The 15,000-nt window shown below is 38.4% G+C and overlaps 1 protein-coding gene across 1 annotated transcript in view; it reads left to right on the forward strand.

The window, feature by feature from the left end:
• The window catches only part of LOC144972408 (uncharacterized), a 53,473-nt gene that overhangs the window by 10,811 nt on the left and 27,662 nt on the right, over positions 1 to 15,000 (forward strand). Inside the window, exon 2 of the mRNA XM_078913567.1 lies at positions 10,924 to 13,359. Coding sequence (XP_078769693.1) covers positions 11,074 to 13,359 — 2,286 coding nt within the window. The 5' untranslated portion in view covers positions 10,924 to 11,073. The remainder of the gene's footprint in view (positions 1 to 10,923; positions 13,360 to 15,000) is intronic.

A 15,000-nucleotide genomic window follows, 5' to 3' on the forward strand; every position in this document is an offset into this window, starting at 1 on the left:
TTGCATGGTGGAGTGAGTGAGGGTCGTTTAAAGTCCCGTCCGACGATAATATGGGAAACGATAGACATTGTATATCTCATGATAGCCTGACCTACTTTCTGAAAGCGACGGAGTCGTATTTTCTCCCCGATTTTCTGCAATTAATCGACTTTTAAGTGCAATAAAACAATATATCTACAATTCTTACATTCTTTGCTTTTTGGAATTCCGGACGTGTTCCCAACCACTGCACGAGCTTGCTAGTGCGCGTTGGGACCAAAGTTCGAATTCCTAAACACCAAGAGTATAAGGAATTATTTAGTCTACCCCTCTTTCAATTCCTATTTCGTCATCTTTGATTAAAAGACATCTTCAAAAACATTTAAATGATACTTTTTAAAAAAAAAGAATCTGATTTTTTGTAAAAGTTACGCTTGATAATCTGACGTGACAAATTATTATTGTAAGTATGATATCGTTACGCGTTACTATTTAGGGAGAGGGGTGGAATATTACAAGAAATGCCCGGATTACAGTCTAGATAAGAAGTGAATCGAATGCACAATAATGGTCAAATGATGAATATCACAAAACGTTAAATCGCTTTTCGTTTGTATTCCGGAAATTTGGAACACGCCACGTAACAGCGATGTCTGTCGGTAAAAAAAAAGTACTATCACCTAACAGGCGTCATGTCTCGTTCTACATGTTTCGTGTTGATCTTTGTAAGGTACTCATGGTATGGCGCTAGCCTTCGAACTGGAAGGTCCAAGATTCCATCCTGCTCTGAGGGGAGTGCAGTTGAGTCCTTGGAAAAGGCTATTTATCGCATTCTCTCGCCGTACTCAGGTGTAAAATGAGTACTCGGCCGTTAACAGCGTCTTTGCCCTAAAAAAGATAATTAATCGCCTAACAGGCGTCATGTCTCGCTCTACATGTTGGCTAGGGATCTTTTGTAAAGGGCTTTGAGCACGTACAATGGATATTACCCTATATAAACCCTCAAATATTTTATAATAAAATATTTAGCAACGGCGTGCAAGTAACTTTATCAAGATCTTGTTTTTGACTCTAAATTCACTTTTCAACGTCTCGTTTAATCCAACATAATACCGTTTTGCGGCGATCGGACATAAATTATTACTACGCCAACGATTGGCCTATTAAGATGTGGCTGATTTAACATACCTTGGCAGTGTGTTCTGTGAACGAAAACAATGAAGCGGAATAAACCCATCGAAATGTGTGTACATGCGTATGTGTTGTGTTGTGTATATGTGTTGTGTGTGTGTGTGTGTGTGTGTGTGTGTGTGATGCAGTGTGGTGTTCAATTCATATACATTATGTTATAAATTCTATCAAACAGTACGGGAAAATAAGAGTCAACTAAACAATTTCAAGTCGTAAAAATCATGAACTTTCAAACGAACGTCAATTTTGGGTGTTAAGGAAGAAGATGCAAATGTGTGTGTGTGTGTGTGTGTTTGTGTGTGTGTGTGAGTGAGTATGTGTGTGTGTGTGTGTGGTATTCAATTCATTTTATAATGTTATAAATTCTATAATGTAATACAATAAAATAAGAGTCAACTAGCTTAAAGTCGTAAAAATCATGAACTTCCAAACGAACGGCAATGTGGGTGTTAAGGAAGAAGATGCAAATGTGTGTGTGTGTGTGTTTGTGTGTGTGTGTGTGTGAGTGTGTGTGTGTGTGTGTGTGTGTGTGGTATTCAATTCAAATACAAAATATGATGAATTCTATCATGTAGTAAAGTAAAATAAGAGTTAACTCGACAACTTAAAGTCGTAAAAATCATGAACTACCAAACGAACGTCAATCTGGGTGTTACAGAAGAAGATACAAATGTATGTGTGTGTATGTGTGTGTGTGTGTGTCTTTGTTGTGTGTGTGTGTTTGTGTGTGTCGTTGTTGTGTGTGTGTGTGTTTGTGTGTGTGAGTGTGTGTGTGTGTGTGTGGTATTCAATTCAAATACCTAATATTATAGATTCTTTCAAGTATTACAGTAAAATAAGAATCAACTAGACAACTTAAAGTCGTAAAAATCATGAATTACCAAATTTGGGTGTTAAAAAAAAGTTACAAATTTTTGTATGTCTCTGTGTAGATGACGTGTTTGTGTGCGTGAATATGATATGCGTTGTTCAAATAAAAAAATACATAATATTTAACAGTCTCTTACTTACTATGCATTGTAAAACTAGAGTTACCCAGACTGCTCAAAGTCGTAAAATCATGAACTAATACACTACGAACGCAAGAGATTGTTCACCGTACGCGCTCGTATATAAAAAAAATAATAAAAAACTCGAGCTTTTATATAGGGCAATATCCACTAAACGTGCTCAAAGCGCTTTACACGGGGTCCCTGGTCAACAGCAACACTTAACATGTAGGACGTGACATGACGCCTGTTAGGCGATATTGAATTTTTTTTGGACAGAGACAACGCTGTTAACGGCCAGGTACTCATTTTACAGCTGAGTACGATGAGAGAGTGCGAGTAAAGAGCCTTTTCCAGGGGCTAAACTATGCGCCGAGCGAGGTTTGAACCCAGGACCTTCAAAGCGAGTGTCATACCACAAGGCCACATAATAACCGCATTATTTAAAGAAAAAAAAAGTAAAATGTCAATGATCTTACCATCATTCTGCCGTACTCTAGAAAAAAAAAACATATTTGAAATTTGGCCAGAAAACGCGTCCTTCAAATATCGATCGATTTAAATGACCCTCATCCTGGCAAAAAAAACCTCTCAAACCTGGGACTTCGCGAAGTCCCAGGTTTGAGAGTTTTTGCCAAGATGAGGGTCCTTTAAATCGATCGATATTTGAAGGACGAGTTTTCTGGCCAAATTTTCAAATATGGTTTTTTTTTTCCAAAGTACGACAGCGTTGCATTCCCGTTCATTGAACGAGATTCAATACCGGCTATAATAATAATAATAATATAATAAAGATTAAAAGAAAATATGTCGGTGAAAAGGTAATTGCCATTTATTTTATATATTTATATTTCTTGAAGGTGTTATAATATTATGGGACCGATTTTATTTGATTACTTATTATTATGTCCCTTTGCATTAAGGTGGGTAAAATAAAAAATGGTTTAAAAAATCAACGAAAAAAAAAAAAAGAATTAAGCGAGTCATAAAATGTTCATATTTGTCATACCATTGAGATTTCTCTTTGCTTAATTACTACGTTAATTACCAAAGGGCGAATAAAACTTAACAATAGAAGCTCATTGATGTGCAAAACATACATTCCGACTAAACCCCTACTGCCGTATATAGATACTCTTTTTTTTAAAAAGAAAGGAAAAAAAAAATTTTTTTTTCAAAAATTTGGCAAAGTCCGAGGTTTGTGAGTTTTTGACAAAGCGAGGGTATTTTAAGGACGACAATGTGTGTTTTGTTTTGTTTTTTTTTTGTTTTTTTTTGTGTTTTTGTTTTTTGTTTGTTTTTTTTTTTTGCGGGGGGGGGGGGGTGTTGTTTTGTTGTTGTTTGTGTTTTTGAAATTTGTGTTGTTATTGATTTTTTTCAGACTACGATTACGGCAGTTTGATAAGTATTTTGCTATAAATCAACTCGTTGAACCTCTCTTTCAGCCAAGGCATAACCGAGGAAGTGAAAAAATAAGCATAAGACAAAGAGAGAATAATATCTCGTAATACGATCGAATAAAGATAAAATTGATTATAGAGTGTTATAAAATATGTGATGAACCATGTCGATCTGCTACTATGTCGGGCGAAGTTAAACAGGGTGTTCAATAGTGAATCCAAATTTACAATGATAACAAAATATGCAATATCAGTTTTTTAGCCATTTATGAAATTATACTGTCATTTGACAAATTATAACTGGTATCAATATCTCATAGTTTTGGCAATAAATACATTCTTACTCAATGAGCGCGCGCCGCTTTCATGATTATACTCTCTTGGGTTTGGAATTCGAAATTCGTACTCAATGAGCGGCGCCGCTTTTCTTAGAGATTTGTCCTACATGGTTTTGAAAGCAATGTCTTATATAATAATATTATATTATAATTTGAAACGTTCATGGCGAACGGACTATTTTACAATCGGCTGGAAACCAGACTAGTTAAGATTTGTACAAATGAAAAAAAAAAGAGTCACTTGACACAATTATTGAAAAGCATATCGTAAATGATACCGTTTCATTACGTGTTCATTGCCGTAACATTTTATGAAGTCGTTAATTTTGTGAGAGAAAGACGGGAGAGGCGTCAGAAATACTCAGAACTCTTATGTAAAAAATAAAAGACAAATTAATACATAGCATGGAATGCGAATGATAATGTGCCTATCACTTTAAAACGATATTGCGATGTTTTATACTACGATGAAAATTGAATTTCTAGGCATAGATATGGGGACAAGAGAGGGAGTACGTGGGAAGGAATGTATTGGATATACAATTAGCGGAAAGAGGGAAAAGGGTTAGGATTAGGATTAGGGTTAGGGTTAGGGTTAGGGTTAGGGACGCCCAAAGACTAAACTGCCGTACTCTGGAAAAACCCATATTTGAAAATTTGGTCAGAAAACTCGTTCTTCAAATTTCGATCGATTTAAATGACCCTCATCTTGGTAAAAAAAAAAAAACCTCTTAAACCTGGGACTTCGCGAAGTCCATGTGCGAACGCCAGCCATTAGAAGCAGTTCTGTTGCTGCCGCTGTCGGTAGCAGATTTATTTCATTATTAGCCTTTGAATCTGAAGGTTTCGTGTTCGAACCTGTTGTAGACATTTTGGGGGTTCTCTCTCTCTCTCTCTCTCTCTCTCTCTCTCTCTCTCTCTCTCTCTCTCTCTCTCTCTCTCTCTCTCTCTCTTTTATATCCGCGGAGATCGATCGTCGAAAGGCTGGAACCCGAGACGTTTGCTATGTTAAATTTGATTCCAATAATTAATCTATTCCAATCTAACTTGCTCAAAAGCTTGGGGTTTTTTGTCGTCTCTATCCGATATGCACTTATAACCCAAGTGTCTGATAACCCAATTCCTTATGGGCTCATTGTATTAATGGAAATCTATGTCGCTATGTGGTCTTGAGGTATGACACTCGCTTTCGGATCGGAAGGTCCTGGGTTCGAGCCTCGCTCGGCGCATGGTTGAGTCCTTGGAGAAGGCTCTTTACTCACATTCTCTCACGGTACTCAGGTGTAAAATGAGTACATGGCCGTTAACAGCGTTGTTTTTGTTCGAAAAAAAATGTAATATCGCCTAACAGGCGTCATGTCCTGTCCTAAATGTTAAATGTTAGCCAAGGACCCCTTGTGCAGCGCTTTGAGCACGTTTAATGGAAATTTCTCTATATAAAAGCTCAATTTTAAAAAAGAAATTTCGAAAAATGACGCTTGTTGTCCATTACAACAATGATAAACTAGGCCCATAAGCAGGTTCTGATGTCAGACCTGAATATATGTACACGTCGTCTCTAACACAAATGATTATTTCTAATGTACAATGTTTGTTTTTCTTCTTTATTTTCTTCTAAAGCTGTTTAATAATAATGTTTGCGGCAAGTGAGGTCATGTTAGCGCAAGGCATTCAACGTTTATGAACCATTCAGAATTCAATTTGTCACTCGCTGTAAACTGTAAAGTCAAAGGGGTACGAAAGAGATCTAGTTAATGTACATTTTGTAATAGTGAGGTCGTAAACCAGTTAACTGCCGTACTCGGGAAAACACTCGTATTAAAAAATTTGGCCAGAAAACTCGTCCTTCAAATATCGATCGATTTAATTATATGACCATCATCTTGGCAAAAACTCAAACCTGCTTTTTTAAAGTTTTTGAAAAATAAGTCACGTTTATTTTTCGTTTTGGCATTTTGATAAAAATTAAAATATAGTAAAGTTAAGCTTAAAATTCAATTTTTTAATCCCAAAATAGTAGCATTTTGACACAATTGTTCACAACATATTTGCTCTGACATCCAATGTTTTCCATTCAGACAATCCCCATTGTATACAGATGCCAAATTAACGTCTATTTTTGGAGCTAAAAATCTGGAATTCCACGATTTCTTTCGTGTTAATTAGCAGGTCAAAGTATTCCCATCACAACAAACCCACAATTATAGCGTACTCTGGAAAAAAACAAAAACAACACATATGTGACCCTTCGCCTCAAAACGGTATTAAGTCGGGCTGGTTAAGATGTTGAAAATTGTATTTATAGCCAGACATAACAGACTTGTGTTGAGTTTGTATGTTTTATTGAGGAGAATGGATACCATATTTTAGGGTGATAATGCCAACAATTTATATTTTGGCCCAGTTTAACATTTAATTCGGCTTTTAAGCATATGGATCGTTCCGACATAATACCGTTTTGAGACGACGGGTCACATATTTTTAATTTTGACCAGAAAACTCGTTTTTCAAATATCGATAGATTAAAATGGCCCTCAACTTCCTAAAAAAATTCTTAAACCTGGTCATTCTGAACTCCTAGGTTGGAAAGGTTTTGACAAAACGAGGGACATTTTAAATAACCTCTCACACATGGTCCTTCTAAAATCCCATATATATTTGAGGTTCTGAAAAGATAAGGGTCATTTTGGAGTCCCAGGTTTGAAAATTTTGAAAACATGAGGTCATTTTAATCGATCTATATTTGAAGAACGAGTTTTCGGGTCAAAAATTCAAAAACGTGTTTCAGCCCTTCAGAGTCATTCTGTCCATGGAGCCGGAATTTATCCCGGTTTCTATTGCGTGAAACGGGCAAAAGCAATTGTTTGCTATCCTTTGGATAGGGCGCTAGTCTATCATTGCAAAGTACTTTCCGCCAAATCTAACCGACTCAGCACAGCTATCGATTCACTGTTGGGTGGACAGGAGAGTCAGAAAAAAAAATCTCAACTGTTCGATCTCGGCCCCTCTTTCGTGTGAAGCGAGTGCTCTACCAACTGAGCTATCGGGACCCCCAAAGCACAGCAGTGTTATGTCTATATTCATTCGGCCATTCGCACCCTTTTCACACCTCATACGTTGACGCCCACCTATGCTTTCCCTTTCATTTGACTTCACGCCTTATTCTCCTTCTATGATATTCAGAAATGTGTTAACAACCTATAAACTTGTATAATATGTAGTCTATGCTTGAATGATTGTTTTTTAAAAACATTTTTTCGCTGGCCTTAAAAACATTTTTTTCTTCTCCCACAATTCAGTCTCCTTCTCCTCCTCTTCCTCCTCCTCCCCTCCACATCCTCCTCCTCCTCATCCTCCTCCTGGACTTCTCCAACTTCTTCTTCTTCTTCTTCTTCTTCTTCTTCTTCTTCTTCTTCTTCTTCTTCTTCTTCTTCTTCTTCTTCTTCTTCTTCTTCTTCTTCTTCTTCTTCTTCTTCTTCTACTACTCCTCCTCCTCCTCCTCCTCCTCCTCCTCCTCCTCCTCCTCCTCCTCCTTCTCCTCCTCCTTCTTCTTCTTCTTCTTCTTCTTCTTCTTCTTCTTCTTCTTCTTCTTCATCTTCTTCTTCTTCTTCCTCCTCCTCCGCATCATCATCATAATCATTATCATCTTCATCATCATTATTATCATTATCATCATCATCATCATCATCATCATCATCATCATCATCATCATCATCATCATCATCATTTTCTTCTTCCTTCCTTCCTTCCTTCACTCCTCGCCTATTTCCATCCCTTCTTCCCTCTTTTCCTTTCCTCTTTTTTCCCTCCTTCCCATGTAATATTTTAGGATTTTCAGAGATCGTGAATCCAAATGTCCAATAGAAATGTACGTGGTTATTTTTGATAATCTCATCTTTTCTTCACCTATAATATTACCACAAAAATGACAAGTACATAAAACATTGTGTTAATTAGGGGAATGCGGGGGGTAAAGGGTATTGTGTGGGAGGTATAAGGTAAAAGTCGGGGGGGGGGGGTAAAGTGTTTAGCTAAGACAGCGTAGATAATGGAAATCCGTCCACAATTCACTCAATTTTCTTACAAACGTCAGCACCAATGGGGCTTTTTAGAGTAAATATTATCGGAACTCTTTTGGCTCTCTCTCTCTCTCTCTCTCTCTCTCTCTCTCTCTGTCTGTCTGTCTCTCTCTCTCTCTCTCTCTCACACGCTCTCTCTCTCTCTCTCTCTCTCACACACACACATACTCTCTCTCTCTCTCTCTGTCTCTCTCTCTCTGTCTGTCTCTCTCTCTCTCTCTCACACGCTCTCTCTCTCTCACACACACACACACTCTCTCTCTCTCTCTCCCTCTCTCTCTCTCTCTCTCTCTCTCTCTCTCTCTCTCTCTCTTTCCTCAATGAATGGGGCTGACGACTTATGCTGACAAAAAACAGTTTTTTCTTCATTTTGGCAGAAAAATTTTGGTGCCATATAGATTAATTAACCAGTTACCCGACGTACTCTGGAAAGACACGCATTTAGAATTTGGACAAAAAGTCGTCCTTCAAATAAATAGCGATCGATTTAAATGACGCTCATCTTGGCAAAACAAAACAAAAACAAAAAAAGCAAACAAACAAAAACCAAAAAACTCTCAAACATGAGACTTCGCTTAAATCGATCGATATTTGAATGGCGAGTTTTCTGGCCAAATATTTAAAAACGATTTCAAGCTTATCATTAAGATTTCATAAGATACTTAATTTGACAAGCTGAAGGAGGAGGTGAGGATTGGAAGGGGGGGGGGGGGTAATCTTTCCAAACCTTACATCGAAAACATTTTGAAAAGTTGAAGGCCATTTTTAATCATCAATAATGAAGTAAATTAATTTCTGGCCAAATTGAAAAAAAAAAATGTTTTGTCGGTGTACGACGGAATGGCTCTGACGCTGTTGGTCTCCGTTAAGACAGAGGAATTTGACCGGTGACCGCTGCTGTGACCAATGAACCGGAAGAGCAAAAAGTGCTTGGGCAATCAACTGTTTTTCATGTGTAATGATAGTGAAGTAAAGAAAGAAAAGAAAGAAAAGAAGAAGAAAAAGCCTGGCCATGTAAAAATAAAGCGCCAACGAGCTGCAATGAGGCATTGAGTGTTGGCGGATGGACAAGACGTAGGGAAGGATTGGGAGGCAGAAATGGGGGGGGGGGGGGGGAGATTATTATAATCTGGTTTAACGAATCCTATCCAAAGAAAAAAAAATTGACTATGAAAAAAACATTTAAAAAAAACAACAAACTAAAAAGCAACGGCAAATAAACTTTTAAAAAACAAAACAAAAATAAACTAAAATAAAATAACTAGAAATAAAAACAGAAAAAAAAACCCAGAAAAGCGCAACGTGGATCGGATCGTAGCCTTCACGTATCTAAAAATTGCCTGAGAAAACTAAGCAGCGATCACCAAAAGAAAGTGAAAAGGAACTTGCCGTTAGTAGTTATCATGATTACAAATAATTATGATCCTTTTGGTTGAACTGTGTATTTAAAAATACAACTCAATATTATTCACTTTTCTTTTCGTGGTTGTCACATTGTATTTTTCTTTGTTGGTCAGTGCGTAGCCACGGTCAGTGTCAGGCTGTGAACTTACGAAGGCCAAGGGCTTGTTGGGTAATGGAAGGGAAAATTAAAATATGTTTGGAAAATTTGGTTTAAGTCCTTATGCTATAGATAGAACAAATTGACATCATTCGGTTCTTTGTTATTGTTTTTACCCAGCCATTTTTATGAGTAATTCTCACTAAATAGTATCAATCAGACGAAAATTGGTATCTTGATACGTTATATAAGGCTGGTGGAATGATGTGAGTAAATTACTTAAGCGCACAGCATCAATTTTACCAACATGAATAGGATTCAGTAGTCTGGTGTCACGACGCCCGGCAACGGCGGCCATCTGGTTCTAAACAAAGAAAATCATTACTTTTTATTCTTCATGCCGGCTAGAACTTTTCATATGTCTTGTGATTAGAATGTGTAAAAGTCAAAACATGATCAAATTTATGTTGTTTTTTTTCTCTGGATACGCTTTTATGCTCGCCGGGGAAATCTTTCATACGGGCGTCCGCCATTGTTCCGATAGTTTGGAGCCAGTGTTACTAAGTTACCATGCGTCATTGGGACGTTACGACTGTTGAAGAGTATAGATAGTATGCAGATGACGTCACTCAGGCCTTTGTTATTGTTTTTGCCATCCGCGTTTGTGAGTTGTTCTCACTAAACTGTATTAACCAGACTATAAAAGTTCATGGTTAGACAGAGTTTGTGTGTTGGTCCGTTATACTTCCGGATGGCAATGTTGTGAACTCCTTGGCCAAGCGCATTCTATCTATTGAGGCATTGCGTTTAGTTTTTATTAAAATACTCATAACATCCGCCAGCCGGATATAACGTACCAACACACAACACTATGTGTAACCTAACATGTTACTAGTCTGATTAATACAATTTAGTGAGAAATACTCCCAAAAAAAAAAAGGCTGGCTAAAAACAATATCAAATAGCTGAATGACGTCAATTTCGTTCCTTCTATTGGGGTTTGTGTTGCCGGTTGGAGGCAGCGATAGAATTTGTTTACATGCTATTTATTCATTGATCTATTTTATATGATTATCGATACACTCTGTACACGACTAAATCGCCATAAGAGAGAGAGAGAGAGAGAGAGAGAGAGAGAGAGAGAGAGAGAGAGAGAGAGAGAGAGAGAGAGAGAGAGAGAGAGAGAGAGAGAGAGAGAAAGAATCGTGAGAAAATAAGTTAGAAAAAGGAGCTAAAATTTATATTTTTTATTTTATAAATTTTATAGAATTATATATTTTTTTATATTTTTGATATATTTTTATATTAGAAGACTGTTTGCTTGAACTTTCCATTTTCAAATTTTTTCGAATAATTTCATACTATTTTTAACGCTGTTGTAAATTTGATCGTAAATGACTTATGTTTTATCTATTTCTTCTCCCCCCCCCCTCCCCTACTCCCCAGGTCTACATAAACAAGACTCCTGCTTCATCATGCTTACTTTTCTCGACAACTGACTTCAAAGTCAAGCTTTTACACCATTACATCTATGGCGTTTTATCATTGTAAGATATCTTCATAAAACTCGTCCACAAACAACAACAAATAATCAACATGGAGGATAACGAGTTTGTGGGTCATCTTTGCACACCACGAAACCGACCAATCACACCGGCGAGCAGTAACAACAACAACAACAACAACAATAACAACATCAGTGACTCATTCTACGGAAAAAGACGAAGCAAACGGAAACGCTCGCGCGGACTCACGCGCTCCAAAAGCCAGCACGACGTGACAGGGGCTGATCGCCCGGCGTCCCCCAACAACCCCGAACTATCCGTCGACAACCGCGCCCCCGGGCTCTTGAAAATATTTGGAGAGTCGGTGGTGGCGGGCACGCAGTACAAAAGTGTCTTAGCCTCGACTCGCTCTACTGCTCAAGAGCTGATAAAACAGGCCTTAGACAGGTACGGGATCGCTAGTCGGTTGTACAAGGACTATGTGCTGTGTGAATCCGTAGGGAGGACAGTGTCGGCGGACATTTATTGTGGTGAGGGGGATTTCCATTATCACACCAGGGATCATAATCATAAGAAGACGAGAGACAAAAAGGGAGTCGGAGGTGGTGTATCGCCTTCTTCTTCGTCGTCGTCGCCGTTTTTATCATCGTCTGTTGCTGTCAATCATTCTTTATCGTCTTGTCATAACAATAGTGGTTATATTTCAAATCCCATCACCCCTAGAAGCGCGCGTTCGTTACATAATAAAAAACTGAAAAAGTTATTGAACGATCAAAGTCCGTGTGGAAGTCCTCGTGTAAATTGTGATTCGCCTAGAACGCCTCTTGGATCGCCTAGAACGCCGTGCGGTTCGCCTTCAACTTCTCGTGGATCTCCGAGAACGAGTGTTGTTTGTAATGTGAATAATAACTCTGTAGGAAAATCTGTTCAGGACGAATTAGATTCGTTAAATTACCGTCCTCCAAAAGTTTTAGATAGTAGTTCTTATAACCAACAACAACAGCGTCTGATTTCGAAATTGAGTAAAAATGGAGTTATCGATTCACCGAGAAGTAATAACAATTTAAGACTCAACTCTCCAAGACATCCTTGTATCAACACCGACAATGTCCCGACTCCAAGACAGGACGGTACAGCTCCAACAGTGCAATTTGATGACGTCAATCACCAAGTCGTAGGTGATTGGATTCAGGTTTATTTTCGTGTGTTGTGTTACAGTGACCGACCTCTGGAACTGCAAGAGTTCTGGAAACCACCCGAAGGACTTAGTCGAAGGTATGAACTGAAACGTCGCCGAGATGTTATGATGGACGCGGTGGAAAACGAAACAACCGGTCTGAACGACAACGCTCGAAAAATTATGATCTCCAAAATTTCTCCCGGTGTGATTCCGTTTAGCGAAACGCAAGGTGAGAAAGTTCCGGAGGTTCGAACTGTTCTTAGAGATGAATGGAACCGGGCAGCATCGGCATTGACCAACGCAAGTCTAACCTACACGGATGACAACGATGCGGTTTTGACCAACATCGTAGAAGGGGATGCTCGTCAGGCATACATTTGTCCATCGATATATCCATATTTACTTACCCTCAGAGGATGTAGTATTCAGAAAGATCTAGTGCTTTACCCACTCAAATCGAGGTCGCTGTCAATCGGAAGCGCGGAAAAGAAACCTCAAAGTGACGACATCAAACTGACGTCCCAGGACGTTAACCCAGAGCATTGTAGAGTGACGTTAAAACGTCTTCCCCAAGATGAGAAATCCGTGGACGAAAGCAAAAGGATTTACTGGTACTGTCTTGATTTGGAAATGTTTGGTAATTCTTTTGTTACAGTAAATGGGATTCAGGTAAGACAAAAAGCAACCGTTTTCCCCGGTGACTTGCTCGGAATAGGTCGTCAGTATTTGTTTTTGTACAAAGATCCAACAGGAGGTCACGATATTCCTTCCGCCGTACCTTGGTTACCAGAAAATGAAACCGAGGCTTCTGCCATTTATTCTCAAGTCATTCGTCATAACCAACAAAATGAAAATAGAGTTGACCCGCGCTTATTTTTACCTGAACCAAATCATCAACCTCGTTCTCACGAACTGGATAACCAAAATTTGGATATACCATACCACGAGGAAGATTCGAACGTTCTGGACGACTCCGCCGCCAGGGATACCGCCATTTTTCTGGCGTACCATCGAGATAAGGAAATGGAGCTTTTGGAGTGTATAGCGGAAGTAGAATGCCATTCCAATGGGGATTATCCACTTTCCCAAGCCCTACTGTTTCTTGCCAGCCATCAATACGCCGCAAGAAAGTTTTCAGGGAACCATCAGGCCACTTTCTTCAAACGATTAGTTAGAGTGGTCAGAGCACGTGTTGGGGTGAGTGTATCAAATTTTGTTTGTTGGTTTTGTCTGTTCAACCCCCCTCCCCCCCCCCTCCGGTTTAAAGGATGTTAGAGTAAAATACCACTCATTGTCTTTATTTGTTTTGCACCAACAACCTTTCAACCCAAAGAAGCGTACTACGACTCTATACCAGTAAAAACTTTCTTACAGAAATTTCAATTTTTCATGGATTTAACCCATGATTGTCTTTCTTAGTTATCAATGATGAATTTAATACCTATCTAGAACTAATACGTATTCAAATAATTGTCCTTCGATCAATTGCAATCATTCACTTAATTCACCCACTCTTCCAGCATCCATCTATGCATTCATCTATTTATCTGGCGTTTTTTCTCATTCATTAGATCATTCATTTACTCATTCACTAATTTATTCTTCATTCATTCAACCTTCCATTCATTCATTCATTCATTTATCTTATCATCCACACCGAAATCCATCCTTTCATCTATTTATTACTCATAGTTTATTGAACCATTCATTCACTCATTGACAAATTAATTGTCCATTCACTCATTCATTAAAGCAGTCATTCCTCCAGTTTTCCATAATACATTCATATCATCAATCATTTCATTTATCGTCCATTCATTGGTCCAGCTCGAAGGCCTTAGGTATGGCCTGTGTATCTTTACCCCACTCAATACAGAATACAGAACATTGATGTACCTCGTTAACGCTATCTATAATTTACGATATTCATCAGTCCCCTTGAGGCAGGGTACGAGAGGTGGACATCTACATAACAAAAACAATACATGGGCGGGGATTTGTTAGTAGGGGGAAAAAAGATAATATACTCCAGACCAACGTGTACATATATGCAGGTCTGACATCCGAACCTGATTATGGGCCTAGTTTAACATTGTTGTTATGGACAATATTTTGCGTCATTTTTTAAAAGATTTCCATTACAACAATGAGTCCATAATGAATTGGGTTATCAGACCTGCAAATAAGTGCATGTTGCCTCAGACCCATCAGGCTCATGAAGCTGGAGTTTATTCCCAACTTATATAGCGTTATACGGACAGTAGTATTTGCTTGCTATCCTTTTGATAGGGAGCTGATCTATGACAAAGCATTTTCCGCCAGACTTGAGAAAGACCCAGCGACTCAATCACTGCTGGGTCGATAGGGGGAGGGGATCAGAAAATATCTCGACTGTACCCTGGCTAGATATCGTTTGTCTGTTTTTTACTTGTAAGGCGAGGACTATATCATCAGCAACGCTATGGAGACCCCCGATACATAATGCTTACACTGACATACAAGTACCGTTATGAGACACTTGGTCACAAATAGGTACATTCTATAATATCATATTCTTTAGGAAAAATAGGATTGGGTGTTAAAATTGTTCCATACAGCCCATGTTAAATTTTTGTCAACGAGCACAGAATTACTATAATCTATATATAAATCTCAAAACCATAAAACTATTTTTTACATATTGATTGACGAGTAACTTTCAAACCTTTTAAAAATTAGGGGTAAATCTATCACCCGTTGACTCAAATGACTATTTATAAAATCTACTAGGTCATAATGATCGGTCATGTGACGTCGGAAATCGCCATATGGCCGCCCTGTTGCCAGATTCATTTGCGC

Source organism: Berghia stephanieae, chromosome 5, assembly GCF_034508935.2.
Source record: "Berghia stephanieae isolate SIO BIC M18660-M18661 chromosome 5, UCSD_Bste_1.3, whole genome shotgun sequence".
NCBI lineage: Eukaryota > Metazoa > Mollusca > Gastropoda > Nudibranchia > Aeolidiidae > Berghia > Berghia stephanieae.